Below are 19,976 nucleotides of genomic sequence, written 5' to 3'. Positions count from 1 at the left end.
CTTGTACCAAATCCAGTCTGCTGCCCAATTTTCTTTTTTTTTTTTTTTGGTTTTGTAAATAAAGCATCATGGGAACAGAGACACCGCCACTAATTTCTGCTTCATTGTGGCTGTGTCCATCCCACCGAGCAGAGCTGGGGACCTGTGGCTGAGACTGGCCCACAGAGGCAGAAGTATTTACTCACCTGGCCCTTTACAGAAAATATCTGTAGACCCTGCCAGGTTAGAATGGCAGATGCCTCTGGGCAAAGTAACAGTTCACATCTTTATGCTCAGATATAACTTTCTGGTTGTCTTTAAAGTTTCATTAATTTGTTTTTGTTTTGTTTTGTTTTTTTGGTCTTTTTTGAGACAGGGTCTCCCTGTAGCTCCAGCTGTCCTGGAACTCACTATGTAGATCAGGCTGGCCTTGAATTCACAGAGATCTGCCCGCCTCTGCCTTCCGATTAAAGGAGTGCGCCACCACGCCCGGCTTTGTTTTTTTAAATTTTATATGTATACGTGTTTTGCCAACATGTGTGCCTGCCATGCAATGTCTGTGGAGGCCAGAAGAGGGCATGAGATTCCCTGGAACTGAAGTTACAGATGATTGTTAGCCTCCTTGTGCGTGCTGGGAACCAAACTTGGGTCCTCTGCAAGAGCAGCCAGTGTGCTTAACCACTGAGCCGACTCTCCAGCCCTCTCTGGTTGTCTTTTTAGTTCATAGTAACAGGATGAAGCCTGGGTTGGTGGTTAGGGACTGAGCCCCCAGGAGAAAGAGTGAGGTTCTGGTAATGTGCTGTAGTTAAGACTGACTTGCCTTGCATCCGTTTCTGACCTTTGACCTCACTGTTTTTGAGCAACCCTACAAAGTATAGCTTTTCTCCTTGTTTAGGGGATGTGGGGATTCTAACTCACAGGCACCTGTGGACCTTGTAGGCTAAGAGGCTTAGTGGCGCTGGAACAGAAGTGTTGAAGGGACAGTTCCTGTGGTCATCTAAGGGAGACACCCAGGTGCCTCACTGACTCCCTCCATTCAGGGCCCACTCTTCCCCACCCCCTTTAGGTTTGAGACCCTGGAGCCCGAAATGAATGCGCTGGCTGTGCGGATTACTGCTGTAAATGACATTGCTGAGCAGTTGCTGAAGGCCAACCCACCAGGCAAGGACCAGATCATCAGTACCCAGCAGCAACTCAACCACAGGTGGGCTTGAGGTGGGAAGGCAACCTTAGGTACCTGGGCAGTGCAGATGGCAGAAGAGTGTGGTAGGGCTGGAAGGCTGAAAAGGAGGACTATGTCGAGAGAAGAAAAGTTAAAAGGTCAGGGCAGTCCAAAGAGGCTGGGGACTGGATGGGAAGCCAAAAAAGGAAGTGAGGAACAGGAGGTGAGTAACCCCCTTAACAGAAGCAAAAGAGGAGGTGTCTGCAAAGAAGAGCGGTAGGGAAGAGCCTTCTGGTGTACTGGTGTGCCTGGCCAGGATAAGGAAGCTGAGCCACTCCACATGTAGACCTTCCCCTACTCGCAGGTGGCAGCAGTTTCGGTCCCTGGCAGATGGCAAGAAGGCAGCTCTGACATCAGCCCTCAGCATCCAAAATTACCACCTAGAGTGCACAGAGACCCAGGCCTGGATGAGAGAAAAGACGAAGGTCATTGAGTCTACCCAGGGCCTGGGCAATGATCTGGCTGGTGTGCTGGCCCTGCAGCGGAAGCTGGCTGGCACTGAGAGGGACCTGGAAGCCATTTCTGCCCGGGTGGGTGAGCTGACCCAAGAAGCAAACGCCTTGGCTGCTGGCCACCCAGCCCAAGCCCCTGCCATCAATGCCCGGCTTGGAGAAGTACAAGCTGGATGGGATGACCTGCGGGCCACCATGCGGCGCCGAGAGGAGTCCCTGGGTGAGGCACGGAGGCTACAAGACTTCCTGCGCAGCCTGGATGACTTCCAGGCCTGGCTAGGCCGCACACAGACTGCTGTTGCCTCTGAAGAAGGGCCAGCTACCCTGCCTGAGGCAGAAGCCCTCTTAGCCCAGCATGCGGGTCTTCGGGGAGAGGTGGAAAGGGCCCAGAGCGAGTACAGCCGCCTCAGGGCCTTGGGCGAGGAGGTGACCCGAGACCAGGCCGACCCGCAGTGCCTTTTCCTCCGGCAGCGTCTGGAAGCCCTCGGAACTGGCTGGGAGGAGCTGGGTCGAATGTGGGAGAGCCGGCAAGGCCGCCTGGCGCAGGCCCATGGCTTCCAGGGGTTCCTGAGAGATGCTCGCCAGGCCGAGGGTGTCCTCAGCAGCCAGGTGAGAACCCAGGGAGCACATGCCCAATCAGGAAGAAGAGAAAAATGGACCAGGGGAAGTGCAATAGAGTGTGGCAGAGGGGTGGACAGTGCCAGCGCATAGCGTCATTGAGCAAGCAGGGTAGGCAGGAAGAACACATCAGAAGTATTTGGGACTATTGGGCTAGCCTGGTCTACATAGCTAGTTTCAGCCCAGCCACAGCTACATAATGAGACCCTGTCTGAAAAAACAAAAACGAGGGCTGGAGAGATGGCTCAGTGGTTAAGAGCACAGGCTGCTCTTGCGGAGGACCTGGGTTCAGTTCCCAGCACACACATGGCAGCTAACAATTGTCTGTAACTCCAGGTCCAGGGGAATCCAATGCCCTTTTCTGACTCCTTGGGCATTGTATAACACAAGTACACTTATGCACATCCAGGCAATGACACATAAAATGAAAAACAGGGGGCTGGAGAGATGGCTCAGTGGTTAAGAGCACTGACTGCTCTTGCAGAGGACCCAGGTTTGATTCCCAGCACCCACATATTGGCTACAAACCATCCTTAACTCTAGTTCCAGGAGAATCCAAAACCCTCTTCTGACCTCTGTGGCGTTGCATGACATCGGTGCACTCACATACATGCAGGCAATATTATTATACATATCAAATAAAAATAATCAAACTTTAAATAAATAAAAAATAATAAAAATATGTGGGAATAATAAAACTTAAATATAAATGTAACCAAGCTGACTTTAGAAAAAATGAAAAACTTGGCTAGTCAAATCTTAAATAAGTCAAAAGCTACAAATTGGGACAGGATTTGGACTGGTAAAAGTCTTCCAGCTTGGCTGCCTTGGAACTTTGTAAGATCCCCACATTAGTGGTCCCCCTTGTCTAAAGACAAGGTGTCTTTAGAGCCACTGGGCTACCTTGTCCCTCACCAGGCTGGCCCATCTTAGATGTGCCCCTGGGTGGGTCCTTTCCAGTGGAATCTCAGCTTTAAGATGTGAGCTCACTCACTATCATCTCTCCCACACAGGAATACGTTCTGTCTCACACGGAGATGCCGGGGACACTCCAGGCTGCAGATGCAGCCATTAAAAAGCTGGAAGACTTCATGAGCACCATGGATGCCAATGGAGAGCGTATCCGCGGGCTTCTGGAGGCTGGGCGCCAGCTGGTGTCTGAGGGCAACATTCATGCAGAGAAGATCCAAGAGAAGGCAGACTCCATCGAAAAGAGGTATGATGAGGACGGTGGACAAGTGAGGGACCTCGGAGAGCTAGTGAAAGTAGGGTGGCCTAAAAGATGGAGGTGTGCACAGGTGAACTGACAAATGGCAGGGAGTTAACAGCAGATGACAAAATAGAGGAAGAACAGAGTGGTTAGCGAGGGGCTGGCCCAGGGCCCATGGGGAGCTTACCACACCAAGGCAAATCAAAGCCTACTTGGAAATCAAATTTCTGGGGTGTCCTTTTGGGCCCAGGGGGACATTATCCCCATAGGAGGAAGGCTGGGCCTTCTGGGTGAGCTAAAGGCCATGGCCTTTCACAAGGTCATGGTCTCAGCCCCAACTGTCATTACAGACACCAGAGGAATCAAGAGGCAGTGCAGCAGCTTTTGGGCCGCCTTCGGGACAACCGAGAGCAGCAGCACTTCTTGCAAGACTGTCAGGAGGTAAGGCTCTGGTATCCCCTGTGGCATTCCCCAGCCATCCATCCCCTTCCCGCACACTCTTACTCTTCCTAGGCCAAGAGTAAGGTTCCACATGTGGCTTCTGTAGTCTTCCACACTCCTGGCCCTTGTCCCCTCCCAGGCCCCCCTGTCTCTTCCCTCTAAAAGATCCCCTCCTTCTTCACCCCTGCTGTATGCTTGCACCAGCTGAAACTCTGGATTGATGAGAAGATGCTGACAGCCCAGGATGTGTCCTACGATGAGGCCCGCAACCTGCACACCAAGTGGCAAAAACACCAAGCGTTCATGGCCGAGCTGGCAGCCAACAAGGACTGGCTGGACAAGGTGGACAAGGTGAGCAATGTGGCCAGAGCAGCATGAGCGAGCCTGCACACTACCTCTGGACGAAGTGCGGGCACCTAGCTCTAGGATGTGGTTCTTTCCAGATGCTCACATTGCTAAGGTGGAAAGTTATGGCCTGGGGACTGTTAGGGTCTTAGGGATGAGGGACAAAACCTTGAGGAAGTACAACGTAGCAGGGAGTCAAACTGTGGCATGGTTTCAGTACCGTAACTTTCTGGGTCTGCAGCACCATGACCCTCCTTCATCATGACCCTCCTCTGGGGTCTGTAAAGAGCTGACAGGAAATGCTTCGGGCTTTGTAGGCCAGTTTCTGTTGCAGCTGTTTGTCTCTCTGACACAGTGCAAAAGCAGCCACATGGCTGTCTTCCAATAACTTTATAGAAACAGGCAGTGGACCGTATTTGGCTCATCCGCCATGGTTTGTTTTTGAGTCTTGCTGTTCCTAGGACTTGTTCTCCCACACACAGCTCTGCCTCGATTGCTGAGGACAAGTGAAATGCTATTTCTACTCAGCAAGTATTCCTGGAGATGGTGACGTGAGCTCAGTGTGTTGCTAGGTGTTGTGTGGCACATCAAAAGAGATTTTTCCTCCCTCAAGGGCATGGTAACTGGGGAGAGGAGACAGTTTCCGGTGTTTGTATTTGCTCAGCAAATGCTTCCTTGGCACTGCTACATGCACAGCACTGAGAGGACAGTGGAGGTGACATGATGCCACCACTGGCCCCACTGTTGAGAAATAATACTGTAGCCAGGATGTGAGATGTGTACACAGACAGCTGCATTAAATCCAAAGCAGAGGCTTGGCCTGGAGGCACAGGGCCTGTAATTCCAGGTTCTAGGGAGGTTGAGGGAGGAGGATCCCAAGTTCAAGGGTATCCTGGAGAACTTAGACTGTCTCAAAATGAAAAGTAAAAAGAGTGCTGAGCTGTAGAGTGGTAGAGTGCTTGTCTAGTTCTTATGAGGTGCTAGTTCAATGCCTAGGACTGTAAAAATAAGTGAATAAATCCATAGCAGACTACAAGGGGTGTCAGAAGGCGGAGTCTATAAAGCCTGAGCACTTGGAACAGAAGTGAAGGAGTTCTGGAAGAAGGCTCATCTAGGGCAGTCCATCGAAGGTGAGGAGAATGTGGGCAAGGAGAGCAGTTAGGAGATAGATACTTCTGAGTAGAGAATGGTGTAAGGTAGAAAACCCAGAAGTGTGAAGAGGAGTTCCCAAGGGACCAAGGATGTCAGCCTGTCAGGAGCATAGAATGTGCAATGCCCTGGAAGCAGAGGTGGGTAGAGAGTCCTGGGCCAGGTCAGGAAAAGCCCAGATCACCATGCAAGGAGTGTGCCAAAATGCCGGGAGGCCACACAAGCAGAGCCTTTGACCTCTTCACCCAGATAGCTGTGTAAAGGACCTGAAGGCATTTGAGTTTGTGATGTCAGAAGTAGACCTTGAAAGCAGAGTTCTAGAGCAGCCCAGCTTCTGGAGAGGTGCTCCCAGGAGACACGAGAAGGAGAGTGGGGGGATGAGACGCGAGAGACAGTCATCTAGTGGTAGAGCATGTGCTTAGTATGTGTGAGGCCCAGGTTCTACCTCCAGCACCACAAAGGGGAAGGAAGGAAAGACAGAGAGCAGTGTCATCATGCCGGCCTCAGCAGCAGGCTGCTGGAACTCAGAGCTACTGGGGCACCCTAAGAGCCAGCACAGAACACAAAGCAGTGCTGTCCCACCCGTTCTTGAAGTTGCAGAGCTTTTGTCCATCACGTCCCTCCCTGTCTGCCATGGTGGAGACCCTTCCTGCTCACCTTCCACACATGCTTCCCACACTTCCTTAGAAACAGAAGTCTTCACACTGACAGGCTAACAATGGAAGGACCAGGTGAGACTCATTTGCTGTAGTGCAAGTGAAGAGAAATGAGTTGAGAAACAACAGCAGGTAATTCAAGACCACATGTAACACAACACTAGAAACCTCGAGCACTGAGAAGCCCGAATAAGAAAAGATTGCAAATGGCTTTTTTTAAGACAGTGTCTTGCTATGTAGTCCAGGTTGGCCTTAAACTCATGGCAACCTTCCTGTCTCAGCTCCCAAGGACTGAGATTACAGGCATGCACCACCATACCCAGTTCACAGTGGCTTCCTAAGTGAAGTGAGGGTCAAGTTGGACTTGAAAGAGAAGTGGAGAATAATCAGTCAGGAGGAGCAGTCCAGATGGCTTTAAAAACCACTTCCTGACTGAGGGGACTGGAGAGATGGCTCACCGGTTAAGAGCACTGGCTGCTCTTAGAGAGGACCCAGGTTCGATTCCCAGCACCTACATGGTAGCTAATAACTCCAGTTCCAGAGGAATTCAACCCTTGAACCACACAGGTGCACTTAACATACATGCAGGCAATACACTTTTTTTTTTTTTTTTTTTTTTTTTTTAGACAGGATCTCCCTGTAGCCCCAGCTGGCCTGGAACTCCCTATATAGACCAGACTGGCCTTGAACTCACAGAGATCCACCAGCCTCTGCCTCCCAAGTGCTGGGATTAAAGGCACGCACCACCACACCCGGCGCAGGCAATATACTCATACACATAAAAATAATAAATAATGTATATTTTTGGTCTTTTTGAGACAGGGTCTCTCTGTAGCCCCAGCTGTCCTAGAACTCACTATGTAGACCAGGCTGACCTTGAACTCACAGAGATCCGCCTGCCTCTGCCTCCTTCCTGAGTGCTGGGATTAAAGGTGTGTGCCACCACGCCCGGCATAATAAATATTTTTAAAAAACCTGGTTAGGGTTCAGAGTACTAACTGCTCTTGCAGAAGACCCAGGTTTGGTTCCCAGCCCCCCATGGTGGCTAATAACCATCCATAATTCCAGTTCCAGGGAATCTGACACCCTCTTCTGGCCTTCATGGGCATTTCTTATATGGGTGCACTTTATATACATGTGGCTTTTGTGAGCATTTCATGTACAGGTGCACTTAACATACATGCAGGCAAAACACTCAGACACAGAAAAAATTTAGAAACCACCGAGAAGGGTGTGTTAATGTGCTCACACAGGACTTGGACTCACTCAACACACTTCAGCCCTCTGCTTCTCTCTCGATCCCTGGTCTTCCATCCACCTGTAATGTTCAGCAGTGTCTAACACTAGCACTTACACCTTCTTTGTCTTGCCACCCAGGAAGGGCGGGAGCTGACTCTTGAAAAGCCAGAACTGAAAGCCCTTGTGTCAGAGAAGCTGGGAGACCTGCACAGGCGCTGGGACGAGCTGGAGACCACCACCCAGGCCAAAGCCCGAAGCCTCTTTGATGCCAACCGGGCTGAACTGTTTGCCCAAAGCTGCTCTGCCCTGGAGAGCTGGCTGGAGAGCCTGCAGGCCCAGCTGCACTCAGATGACTATGGAAAGGACCTCACCAGTGTCAACATTCTGCTCAAGAAGCAACAGGTACTCCAGGAACCTCTGGGGAGGGCAAACCCAGAATAGAAGAGTATATCTAGCTCTGAGATTCAGGAGGCCCGGCAGGTGGCATCTTTTAGTATTTCTGACAGTGATTTCTATGAAATAACAACAACAATCTTCAAGGGGTGTGTGTGTGTGTGTGTGTGATTCAGGAAAGTCAGGAGACAGACCACACTAGTAATTTGGACAAGGTAACTTGAGTGAAAAGAAGTATTCCTTAGTGAAACAGACTAAAAAAGTCTGTTTTCTGATGTCATAATAGAATACCTGAGCCTGGGTGTATGGCCACATGCTTTTAGTTCCAGCACTCAGATGGCAGAAACAAGTAGATTTCTGTGGGACCAAGGCAAGCCTGGTCTACGTAGTACATTCCAGGCCACCTCTGGCTACAGGGAGACCTTGTCTCAAACAAACAAAGAATGCCTGAGACTGGGTAGTTTATAAAAGGGTAGAATTTATTCAGGCTTGTAGTTCTGGAGGCCCAAGAGTATGGTGTCAGCATCTGCTTAGTTGTTGACAAGGGTGTTGTGCTATGTCATTAGATGGCAGAGGGACAGAAGGGAAATGAGCACATGTGGAAGAGATAGACACACAGGGCAGCCTCACTTTATAACCTGCTCTAGTGGTAACTGATTCAGTCCCATGAGAACTTCATTAATCCCTGTAAATGACCTAATCACCTCTTAAAGTTTTTGTGATCTCAACACAGAACTTGTAGACACCAGATTTCAACATGCATTTTAAAGGAGGCAAACCACATCCAAGCCAAGTGTAAAAAGAATTCCACAGTAGCAGTCAGTCAGATTGTTTATAAAGAGATAAATGATAGGGCCTTGGAGAGGTGGCTCAGCAGTTAAGAACACTGGCTGCTTTTGCAGAAGACCAGGTTTGATTCCCAGCACCCACATGGCAGCTGACAACCATCTGTAACTCCAGCTCAAGGGGATCCAACGCCCTCTTCTGACCTCCATGGGCATAGCAGGACATGGATGCACTTACACACATGCAGGCAATACACTAATACACATAAAATAAAATAGTATATATTTTTTAAGAGACAAATAGTAGAACTAGTATGATGGCTCAGTGGGTAAAAGTGCTTTCCATCAAGCTTGACGACAACTTGAGTTTGGTCTCCAGAACCCAAGTGGTGTAAAGAGAAAGCCCACTACCATGTTGTCCCCCCATCACAAATTTTAAAAATCATAAGAAGTTTTTAAAGAGCCAAATAATAAATATTTTGTTTGGGTTATGGGATCTCTCTTACAGCTATTCAGTTCTGTCTTTATGGCATAAAAAACAAGAGGAATGGAACTATGTTCCAGTAAAACTTTATGAAGTAGGCTGTATCTACTGATCCTTGCTCTTAAGAACCCTGGAAGCTGGGCGTGGTGGCATACACCTGTAGCCCCAGCACTCGGAAGGCAGAGGCAGGCAGATCTCTGTGAGTTCAACGCCAGCCTGGTCTACATAGTGAATTCCAGGACAGCTGGGGCTTCAAAAAGACAAAAAAAAAAGAACCCTGGAATAACAAGTGTAGAGACCAGTTTTACCTGGCCAGAGAGGAACACCCTAGGAAGGAGTGAGAGCTCTGAGTTTCAGATGTCATGAAAGGTATAATCCCTCTCAATGACCTAAATAAAAATTTCCTTGTGGTATTATGGGCTAGTGGAGGTCTGCAGCCTGGCAAGTCAAGGCCAGCCAACTGGGAGTTGTCCCTGGAGTGCCAATGAAACTAGCTCTGGTCCTGGAGGGGGAGGAGCTACCAGATCACCTCTAACCTGTGGACAGTTTTGCTGTCAGAGCAAAAAGCAAAGCATGCTGGAATCACAGCAGCCCTTCCTCTGATGCACTGCGCTATCCCTGCAGCGCCCTCTGCAGGCTAGACTGGCATTGTATGAGTTGGCCTATCAAATGTTAACAAGGTCTAGTTTCAGCATCTCAAAGCAAAGCAGAGGTGGATTTGGGACTGAGACAATGATTTCATAATATGCATAGTTGTCACACAACCTTGATTGTATCCACAACCTGGATAGACTAACCTATCCAGGCCATACAGTGGTTCTCCCTGGGGTGAGCCCTGGGGATAAGGACTCATGAATGATTTGATAAAGGGTAGGGTCTCTTCTGAGTTTGAAGGTGGGAATGTGGCTCTGACATCCCTTCCTCCTCTGGGTTTGTAGATGCTGGAAAGAGAGATGGCTGTGAGAGAGAAGGAGGTGGAGGCGATCCAGGCCCAGGCAAAGGCCCTGGCCCAGGAAGACCAGAGTGCAGGGGAGGTAGAAAGGACCTCAAGGGCTGTGGAGGAGAAATTCAGGGCCCTATGTCAACCCATGAAGGAACGCTGCCATCGCCTGCAAGCCTCTAGAGAGCAGCACCAGTTCCATCGGGATGTGGAAGATGAGATAGTGAGTTGCTGACCCCGCATGGGATGGAGTGTACATTTTGACAAGTTGCCCCAGGCCACGTGGTCCTCCAGCTCCTACCTGGACACTGGGGAGATGCCCATCATACCCTGTTCTCTCTTAAATGATGAGCATCTCTGCTCTAAGGATGTTCATGGATGGTCTGTGGGTTCCACTACCCCAGAGAGCAAGATGGTGGTCCCTTTCACCCGTAACTGTAGCCCTGGGTAGCTCCCTTCTGCAGCCTGTTCTGGCTCTCCCTATGCACCTCCATTGACCTCCTCTTTCTCACCCAGTTGTGGGTAACTGAGCGGCTACCCATGGCCAGCTCCATGGAACATGGCAAGGACCTGCCCAGCGTCCAGCTTCTCATGAAGAAAAACCAGGTGAAGCAGGGAATAAGGGTGAAAGAAAAGTTCCCAAGTGCCTCTGCACACTCAGCCCTTTGCTTGCTCCTAATGTGGAAGTTCCTCTGGCTTCATTGTGCTGTGTAGCCCTAGACCTCAGCAGTTCAGCTTTCCCTAGTGTGAAGGGCAGCGTCTCTTTGTAGGAAAGCAAGAGAACTGAAGGGATGTCATCATTGCATCCCTGGGCCTAGAGGAAGTCTGCAGGGGATTCAGGAAGGAGGAGAAGAGTGAAGGGAGGGCTTAAGGTGGAACAGGTCTGAGGCTTCCCTTTGCAAGCCTTTCATTGTATCCTCTTCTGTGGCCCAAGCAGACTCTGCAAAAAGAGATCCAGGGCCATGAGCCCCGGATTGCAGACCTCAAAGAGAGGCAGCGGGCTCTGGGAACAGCAGTAGCAGGTCCAGAGCTGGCTGAGCTCCAGGAAATGTGGAAACGCCTGAGCCATGAGCTGGAGCTTCGGGGGAAGCGACTGGAGGAGGCCCTGCGAGCCCAGCAGTTCTACCGTGATGCCGCTGAGGCCGAGGCCTGGATGGGCGAGCAGGAATTACACATGATGGGCCAGGAGAAAGCCAAGGTGAGAGCCAGCACAGTGGCTGGTCTGTGTGGCCAGTACTTCTTGCCCCTCACTGCCTGATGCCCATTCCTCTCTCCCAGGATGAGCTGAGTGCCCAGGCAGAGGTGAAGAAGCATCAGGTATTGGAGCAAGCCCTGACTGACTATGCCCAGACCATCCACCAGCTAGCTGCCAGCAGCCAAGACATGATTGACCATGAGCACCCTGAGAGGTATGTGGACAGCCAGTGGCCTAGACCCTGGGGGAAAAGAGAGCTGGTTCTAGGAAGGTATAGGGACTGTGGCATCATTTGTATTTTGTGTGTACAGAACATTCTAGAAAGTTGGAGAAGCAGGGACTTAGCAAGCATTTAGGGACATGGGAGAGACAGGGCTCCACAGAATAGGCTGAGTATCAGCACAAGGTGCCTAAGCCAGATGGTGACTTCTTACCCCTGTAGCACGCGGATAACTATCCGCCAAGCCCAGGTGGATAAGCTGTATGCCAGCCTGAAGGAGCTGGCTGGAGAGCGGCGGGAGCGTCTACAAGAGCACCTGCGGCTATGCCAGCTCCGCCGAGAACTGGACGACCTGGAACAGTGGATCCAGGAGCGTGAGGTGGTGGCGGCTTCTCATGAGCTGGGCCAGGACTATGAGCATGTGACTGTGAGTACTATGCAGACCAGCAAGGGTCAGGGGCCATGGGGAGCCCAAGGCCTGGGCCTGAGGGATATGGGGCACAGGCCAGACAGAATAAGCACTCTCCAGGGTTTTGAGTTAAAGAATTTGAGGAATTATGCACGGGGGCAACCATAGGTTAGGACAAAAAGGAAGTTGCTAAACAGTTACTCTTTTTCAACAGACCTCAACAAGATGGGGTGAGCTTCAGAGTCCTTTCTGATTTAGAGAGTAGGGCCTTCTGGTGTAGCAATCCAGACCATAATTAGGGTGCCCCTGTTGAGGGCAAAAGGCTCTGAACACCTCTAAATGTTTTAGTGTGTCAGGCACCATATACAATGGTAGTCCTGTGAGGTGTCTTCCTTGTGACATCCTAGCCATCTTGGTTTGTGTAAGCACACTGGTGAAACTGCCCAGTGACACATTTTTCAGGACATGCCTCATTGTTAAGCAGCACGAGACTGTGGATGAAAAGTGACCACACCTGCTCACTGATCCAGGGGGTTCTCAGTTTGGGGCAGAGGAGTAACTCCTCCATGAGGCAGGGATCTCATCCACCAGCTCACACCCTCGTGTCTACAAATGCTTTCTCCATTAGATGCTCCGAGACAAATTTCGTGAGTTCTCCCGGGACACCAGCACCATTGGTCAGGAGCGTGTAGACAGTGCCAATGCCCTGGCCAATGGGCTCATTGCGGGGGGCCATGCTGCAAGGGCCACCGTGGCTGAATGGAAGGACAGCCTTAACGAGGCCTGGGCTGACTTGCTCGAGCTACTGGACACAAGAGGTCAGGTGCTGGCCGCTGCATACGAGCTGCAGCGCTTCCTGCATGGGGCCCGCCAAGCCCTGGCACGGGTGCAACACAAGCAGCAACAGCTTCCAGATGGGACCGGCCGTGACCTCAATGCTGCTGAGGCCCTGCAGCGCCGGCACTGTGCCTACGAGCATGACATCCAGGCCCTCAGCACCCAGGTCTGACCCTAGCTGAAGAAATGGGGAAAGTTGAGAGGAAACTGCTTGGTGGGAAACAGAAGAGGGGTGTTTAGAGATAAGTTTAAAATCACTCCAGGAAAACAAATCCAGCCATGGACATTAGCCACCACACCCAGGCTCTGTGTGTGTGTGTGTGTGTGTGTGTGTGTGTGTGTGTGTACAAGCCATAGTGTGTGTAAGGAGATCAGAGGACAAGGTTTGGGTGTTAGTTCTTTCCTTACACCTTGGGTTCCAGGAACTGAACTCAGGTCATCAGTCTTGCTCATAAGCGCCTTTACCTGCTAAGCCATCTTGCAAGCCTGTGTTCACACTTTTAATGAAGGTACATGATGTTTGCAAGTGGTTTCAATGGCTGCAATATGTTCCTGCCAAACCAAAATCTACCTGTTGGTGCCACCCAGACTACAACCCTGAATTTGCAAAATTTACCCCATATGACCATTCAGCCCCGGAACCCAAATCCATTCTGTAGGCTACACATCTCATTCTAGCAGTTCAATGTCCTTCATACCTTGGATAGGATAGCCCAACTTGGTCTTAGAGCTCCATCACCTGGGCTAAACCCAGGCCCCAGGTGAGGACTAACAGGATAGAGGGTGGCAGGGCACCTTCTCTGAAGCTTTGTTCCCCATCCTGCCTCTTCGGCTGGTGAAACAGACATGAGGCAGGCACAGTACAGGTTGGGGGTGGAGGGCTGCAGGTCCTCCCAGCTCTGCCTTACTCCAACCCTGGTTCCCACAGGTCCAGCAAGTTCAGGATGATGGCCACCGGCTGCAGAAGGCCTATGCTGGAGACAAGGCTGAGGAGATTGGCCGCCACATGCAGGCAGTGTCCGAGGCCTGGTCCCAGCTTCAAGGAAGTTCAGCTGCTCGCCGTCAGCTGCTACTGGACACGACAGACAAGTTCCGCTTCTTCAAGGCTGTCCGGGAGTTGATGCTGTGGATGGATGGGATTAACCTGCAGATGGATGCCCAGGAGCGGCCCCGGTGAGACCTAGAGTGCCTGGCAGCCTCCACAGGTTGTATGATACTGGTGTCTGTAGCAGGGCTGGGGACAGAGGCTGATACTATCTCTGTATTGTCCCAGGGATGTGTCCTCTGCAGATCTAGTCATTAAGAACCAACAAGGCATCAAAGCAGAGATAGAAGCCAGAGCAGACCGCTTCTCCTCCTGCATCGATATGGGGCAGGAGCTGCTGGCCCAGAGCCACTACGCAGCTGAGGAGGTGGGTGAGACCTGGAGAACCCAGCCTGCCTGCCTGAGCACCAGTCAGTGCTGATGTGTTTTGTTTTTGTCTTTTTGAGACAGGGTTTCCCTGTAGCCCAGCTGGCCTGGAACTCACTATGTAGACCAGGCTGGCCTGGATCTCACAGAGATGAACCTGCCTCTGCCTCCTCAGTGCACCGCCATGCCCAGTTTTGATTTGTTTTTTTTTCATTTAATTTGTTTGTTTCTTTGGAGGTTTTTTGAAGACAGGGTTTCACTATGTAGCCCGGGCTGGCCTTAAACCCATTATGTAGTCAGGCTGGCCTCAAACTCACAGCAGTTCTCCTACTTCATCCTCCCAAGTGCTGGGATTACACTCACATCATGCCCAGTTTCAGGTTTCCTCGGTCTCTGCCGTTTGCCGCTCGTCATACTTTCTCATCAAGAAATCCTTTGCTTTCTGACCTGTCGGTGCTGTCTAGGGGTCTTCAACATCTAATTTCTCCCCCAGAACTATTTTCCTTTTGACATCAGAAATCCCTGTTGCACTCGGGTGGCTCACAGGAACCCTGAAAAGGCCTCACTAGGTTCTAACTCCTGCTCCCCCACCCCACCCCAGATCTCAGAGAAGCTGTCTCAGCTGCAGGCCCGGCGCCAGGAGACAGCTGACAAGTGGCAGGAGAAGATGGACTGGCTCCAACTTGGTGAGCCGCTGTAGGAGCACCAGAGGGAGGAGGGCTTGTGAGGAGGGGCTGGTTGCCCCCACTGGTTGCCACAGTGGGTAAGACCAAGAAGCCTGGGTGTAGAATTCTAGGTACCCATACTTGGCACCCTCTGGTAGTGCTCTGGGACACTGACATTGTCTGCACTGCCCACTTTTAACCTATTATCTCTCTCTGACCTCCAATCCAATAGTTTTGGAGGTGCTTGTGTTTGGGAGAGACGCGGGGATGGCAGAGGCCTGGTTGTGCAGCCAAGAGCCATTGGTGCGAAGTGCAGAGCTGGGTTGCACAGTGGATGAAGTAGAGAGCCTCATCAAGCGCCATGAAGCCTTCCAGAAGTCAGCAGTGGCCTGGGAGGAGCGTTTCAGTGCGCTGGAGAAGCTCACTGCGGTGAGGACTGTGGCACCCCCCAGGGGTACCCACACCCACCCCTGTCCCAGACCTGTGTTTGCCACTGCTTAGAGACATTTCTTTTTTTCCTGTCTTTTTGAGATACGGTCTCTGTGTAGTCCCAGCTGGCCTGGAACTCACTATATAGACCAGGTTGGCCTCAAACACTCAGAGATCTGCCTGCCTCTACCTCCAAGTGCTGGGATTAAAGGTGTGCGCCCCCAGGCCCGGCTTAGGAGAGAGAAGACATTTCTTTCCCACTGTACTGTTTCTCTGGGTGTGAACTCAGGGTGTCTTTCTGTTACCTTTACCACAGGTGTCAGCTCCCCAGGCGGTGCTGAGACCCCTACATCCTCTTCTCTGGGTGTGAACTCAGGGTGTCCTGTTACCTTTACCACAGGTGCCAGCTCCCCGGGTGGTGCTGAGACCCCTACATCCCCTCTGCTCCTTGGCCTGCCTTCTTTTAGATTCTTTTCTCATCTTTCCTGTTGCCCAATGGGCCAGAGCTGAGGCCTTTCAGCTTTTCTTCTCACCCTACTCCTTTACTGTGTGGCCTGCTACATGCTGACCTCAGCATCTCTTGACAGCTAGAGGAGCGGGAAGAGGAACAGAAGAAAAAGAGGGAGGAGGAGGAACGGAGGAAGCAGCCCCCTGCTCCAGAACCCATGGCCAGTCTGCCTGAAGGGAGTCTGGTGGATGGGCAGACAGCTCCTGACACTGCCTGGGACGGGTAAGAGCTGGACACCTGGGCCAGGACGCTGAGGCTGAGCCCAAGCAAGCCAAAGATTAATTTGTGTCACCTTCAGCCATTCTAGAACCCAGTCACAATTGCCACCATCCACACAAGCACCCAGAGTTAATGGGGTCTGCACAGACACAGAATCCTCACAGGTAAGCCTGAGTCCCTAAGCATCCTGTCAACCCTGCCGCCTCCCAGGTCCTCACAGGTTCTTGTCTTTACAGCCCCTGCTGGAACAAAGACTTGAGCAGAGAAGCTTCTCAGAAAGGCCTGTGAGTCTCTCCAGAGGGGTGGGCATGAATGCCTGGGAGAAGGGACAAAAGAGGGGTGGAGAGCTTGTGCCTGGGATAGGACAGAAGCTCAATAGAAACTCAGTCTGAGATCAGCCTGTGGCCATAGAACTTCCTGGCCCCAAGGCGAGGCACCTTCCATCTCATCCCAGCTTTTACCCACAGGGTTCTGGCGCAGGGGATGAGGCCAATGGACCACAGGGAGACAGGCAGACCCAGCTTCGGGGCCCGGCCCCTCCTGCAATACCACAGAGCAGATCATCTGAGTCAGCCCATGTTGCTACATTGCCCACTCGAGGCCCTGAGCTCTCTGCCCAGGAACAGATGGAAGGGATGCTGTGCCGCAAACATGAGATGGAGGCTTTCAACAAGAAGGCCGCCAACAGGTATCAGGCCTGGCTGCACGGTGCCCTTGGCCTCTCAGGTTCCTGCTGCTTCTGAGGAGGCTTCCGTAGAAACTCTTCATAGACAAAGAAGTGGGAGGCATTGTAAGAATGTCTTTTGGGAAAGGGCTGGGACTCAGGACCAGCACAGACCTTAGGGGAGATCCATGGGTGGCCCAAAGACAGGAGTTGAACTGTCAGTCCCATAATGCCCATATACAGGTCCCACAAAGGCTGCTAGTCTGCCTGCCCACCAGGCCTTCTGACCCCACCATGTCTCCCCAAGGTCCTGGCAAAATGTGTACTGCGTCCTTCGGCGTGGGAGCCTCGGCTTTTACAAGGATGCCAAGGCGGCCAGTGCAGGAGTGCCATACCATGGAGAAGTGCCTGTCAGCCTGGCCAGGGCCCAGGGCAGTGTGGCCTCTGATTATCGGAAGCGCAAACATGTCTTCAAGCTGGGGTAGGAACCAGGGCTGCTCTTGGGTTGAGATGGGAAGAGGAGGAGTCAGGAGTAAGGCAAAGCGCAAAGTGGGGGGACCATGAACAACTTATCTAGAAAGAGCACATGGAATTGCCATGCCAGTGCTTTACCTGTGGATGAAGGAGAGCAGGTATTCTAGATCCTGAATCACACTGAAACATAGGCCAACAAGTTATCTTGAGTGGGAAATGTGAGGGTGGGATGCTGGCTGACCCTAGCTTCCAGCGGCCCATGCCCTGCCAGCTGTCTGCATGGGCTGAGATGGAAGTGAACTTACCCTGGCCTCTGGACACAGTCAGAAAGAGTTTGCTTTTGTACATCTGCAAGAACTTGGAAGTACGGAGAATGTATAAAACATGTCTCATCTGGCCTTGAGGCCTGCCCCAGTGCTCTCCCAGTTCTTCCAGTCCTGAATCACTGAATGCCAAATCCAGGTTCTCAGCTCTGCCCTGTGCCTTCTGTCTCAACAGCTTACAGGATGGAAAAGAATATTTATTCCAGGCCAAGGATGAGGTGAGTGCTCCCTTGCCCCACTTTGTTCTCCTGCCCGCCCCAGCACCATTGTTCTATTTTATGAAACAGGTAGGCCTCAAACTCATAGCCATCCTCCTGCCTTAGCCTCCCAAGTGCTGGGTTCACAGGCATGTGCCACCATGCCAAGCTGATGCACCCTATCCTGAAGGGATCCTTTTCCTCTTGATGAAACAGAAAAGTTCATCCCTTCTGTACTTCATACTTCCCCTCATACTTCCTACTGTCTGCCACAAGCTGCCTCAGGTCAAGGTACTTGAGACTGAGCCTCTCTGTCCCCTGCAGGCAGAGATGAGCTCCTGGCTACGGGTAGTGAATGCAGCCATCGCCACTGCATCCTCCATCTCTGGAGAGCCAGAAGAGCCAGCAGTGCCCAGTGTCACCCGGGGTATGACCCGGGCCATGACCATGCCTCCAGTGTCACAGCCTGAGGGGTCTGTCATACTGCGCAGCAAGGATGGCAGAGAAAGAGAACGAGAAAAGCGATTCAGTTTCTTCAAAAAGAACAAATAGCCGGGGACACAACTCCCAGATCAGCTCCTCCCTCTGTTCAGGAAACTGCCAGGGACTGTTGACAGAGCCCACCCTCTTGTCAGGACAACTGCCTGCTGCTAGGGTCTGTTGCCAAGGTCAGCCCATCACCAGGAACTGTCAATGAGGACAAGCCAGTGTTCCCACGAACAACCTTCTCTTCTGCTGTTTAATTCCAGACTGGTGGTGGGACCCAGGCAACCCCCAATACCACTCTTCCCCCACCTTGTCCCCTTTTCCCCAGCCTTGTGCCTCCATCCCCCACCACAGTGCAGATAGTGTCACCCTCAACATGGGCTGTGTGGGAACCACTGCCCCTGCCTCAGGGTTGCTCTGCCACTACAGCTAGGGTGTGCCATCTGCCATCCAGTTCCTTGCCCCCTGGAGACCAGCCAGGACCCTCTCAGAGCTGAAGCAGGACCCAGGGGCAGGAGCACCAGATGATGGAGTCAGAGGTACTGAAGCTCTCTCTGCCCATCCTGTCTCCCCTCTGACTCATGGGGCCACTCATCTCCAGCCACTCTCAGTGGCTCCCATGTGTGAGTTGTTCAGGGTAGCCACAGCCTGAGTCTGGCCACGGAGGTGATTAAACAGCTCAGCTTCCCTCACTGCCTCTTGGTGTTGTTGCTTTCCTGACTGTAGCCTCTCCTAGCCTCTTATCTCGGGCTCTAGTCTCGTGGTGTCAGATATCCACTCTACCCCCAGCTTCTGAGCCCCTCCCCCCAACCAAAAACAGGTGTGATCCTGAAAATCTTCCTGTCTCCCCAGTGGTAATGACCTGTTTTGCTGGGTTGACCTGTGTGCAAAGCCCCTGTTTAGACCAAAGACATTTACTGGAAGTTGGGTTGATGTTAACCAACAGTATTCATGTTAAAAGGCAGCAGCAAGTCATTCTCCCTGGTGCACAATGTTCTTTTTCCTTTTTTTTTCCTCCCCTTGAAGTGCTAAGGATGGAACTCTGGGCCTTGTGTATGCTTGGCAAGCACTCTACCACTGAGCTACACCCCTGACCCCTACAATTTCCTCGCTCATAGCCCTCTTGACTGTTTTCAGTAAGGGGTGGTGGGGTGTATTGCCACAACCTAGCCCCAACCACTGCTCAGTCAACAGTGGAGAGGTGAGCACCCTACTGTCTGTCTCCCCTATAGAAATGAGGGAGCTCACATAGGAATCAGAAGAATGGCACCCCCTAAACAATAGATTAACATCACCCTAAGAAGCCATGAGGTCCATCCTGAGCATGTAAATAAACACACAGTATATTCTACAGATGAAAAGTATTTTTTTCTTAAAATTTGCGATATTTTTAAAGGAGGGCTTTTTTTTTTGTTTGTTTGTAAGTATTTTTTTCTTAAAATTTGCGATATTTTTAAAGGAGGGCTTTTTTTTTGTTGTTGTTGTTTGTTTTTTTCCTGTCTTTTTGAGACAGGGTCTCCTTGTAGCCCCAGCTGTCCTGGAACTCACTATGTAGACCAGGCTGCCCTTGAACTCACAGAGATCTGCCTGCCTCTGCCTCCCAAGTGCTGGGATTACAGGCATGCACCACCATGCCTGGCTTTAAAGGAGGTTTTAAAATTGGAAGATTTAGGAGCTGGAGAGGTGGCTCAGCAGTTAAGGGCACTGGCTGCTCTTGCAGAAGACCCCAGTGTGGTTCCCAGCACCTACATGGTGGTTAACAACTATCCATAACTCCAATTCCAAGGAATCTGACTCCCTCTTCTGGCCTCAGTGGGCATTGTATGACATGGGTGCACGTACATACATACAGGCAAAATACTCATACATACAAAAAAAAAATCTTTTTTTTTTTTTTCGGTTTTTTTGAGACAGGGTCTCCCTGTAGCCCCAGCTGTCCTAGAACTCACTATGTGGACCAGGCTGGCCTTGAACTCACAGAGATCTGCCTGCCTCTGCCTCCCGAGTGCTGGGATTAAAGGAGTGC

At 51.4% G+C, this 19,976-nt stretch overlaps 2 protein-coding genes across 17 annotated transcripts in view; one reads left to right on the top strand and one right to left on the bottom strand.

Moving 5' to 3' along the window:
- Positions 1 to 19,303, top strand: part of Sptbn2 (spectrin beta, non-erythrocytic 2) — a 44,830-nt gene extending 25,527 nt beyond the window's left edge. For both annotated transcript variants that reach the window (XM_008822856.3, XM_029558535.1), the window contains 23 exons: positions 1,046 to 1,183; positions 1,506 to 2,262; positions 3,285 to 3,487; positions 3,832 to 3,922; positions 4,127 to 4,273; positions 7,450 to 7,713; positions 9,912 to 10,136; positions 10,430 to 10,519; positions 10,851 to 11,111; positions 11,192 to 11,322; positions 11,551 to 11,755; positions 12,366 to 12,740; positions 13,503 to 13,747; positions 13,848 to 13,986; positions 14,587 to 14,671; positions 14,883 to 15,079; positions 15,667 to 15,809; positions 15,886 to 15,970; positions 16,043 to 16,090; positions 16,274 to 16,494; positions 16,778 to 16,951; positions 17,443 to 17,485; positions 17,789 to 19,303. In XM_008822856.3, coding sequence (XP_008821078.1) covers positions 1,046 to 1,183; positions 1,506 to 2,262; positions 3,285 to 3,487; positions 3,832 to 3,922; positions 4,127 to 4,273; positions 7,450 to 7,713; positions 9,912 to 10,136; positions 10,430 to 10,519; positions 10,851 to 11,111; positions 11,192 to 11,322; positions 11,551 to 11,755; positions 12,366 to 12,740; positions 13,503 to 13,747; positions 13,848 to 13,986; positions 14,587 to 14,671; positions 14,883 to 15,079; positions 15,667 to 15,809; positions 15,886 to 15,970; positions 16,043 to 16,090; positions 16,274 to 16,494; positions 16,778 to 16,951; positions 17,443 to 17,485; positions 17,789 to 18,016 — 4,495 coding nt within the window. In that variant the 3' untranslated portion in view covers positions 18,017 to 19,303. The remainder of the gene's footprint in view (positions 1 to 1,045; positions 1,184 to 1,505; positions 2,263 to 3,284; positions 3,488 to 3,831; positions 3,923 to 4,126; positions 4,274 to 7,449; positions 7,714 to 9,911; positions 10,137 to 10,429; positions 10,520 to 10,850; positions 11,112 to 11,191; positions 11,323 to 11,550; positions 11,756 to 12,365; positions 12,741 to 13,502; positions 13,748 to 13,847; positions 13,987 to 14,586; positions 14,672 to 14,882; positions 15,080 to 15,666; positions 15,810 to 15,885; positions 15,971 to 16,042; positions 16,091 to 16,273; positions 16,495 to 16,777; positions 16,952 to 17,442; positions 17,486 to 17,788) is intronic.
- Positions 1 to 19,976, bottom strand: part of LOC103725603 (RNA-binding protein 14) — a 225,448-nt gene that overhangs the window by 147,495 nt on the left and 57,977 nt on the right. The window lies entirely within an intron of this gene.

The sequence above is a fragment of the Nannospalax galili genome, unplaced genomic scaffold (assembly GCF_000622305.1).
Source record: "Nannospalax galili isolate Female #2095 unplaced genomic scaffold, S.galili_v1.0 scaffold89, whole genome shotgun sequence".
NCBI lineage: Eukaryota > Metazoa > Chordata > Mammalia > Rodentia > Spalacidae > Nannospalax > Nannospalax galili.
This window is presented reverse-complemented; position numbering and strand designations above follow the sequence as displayed.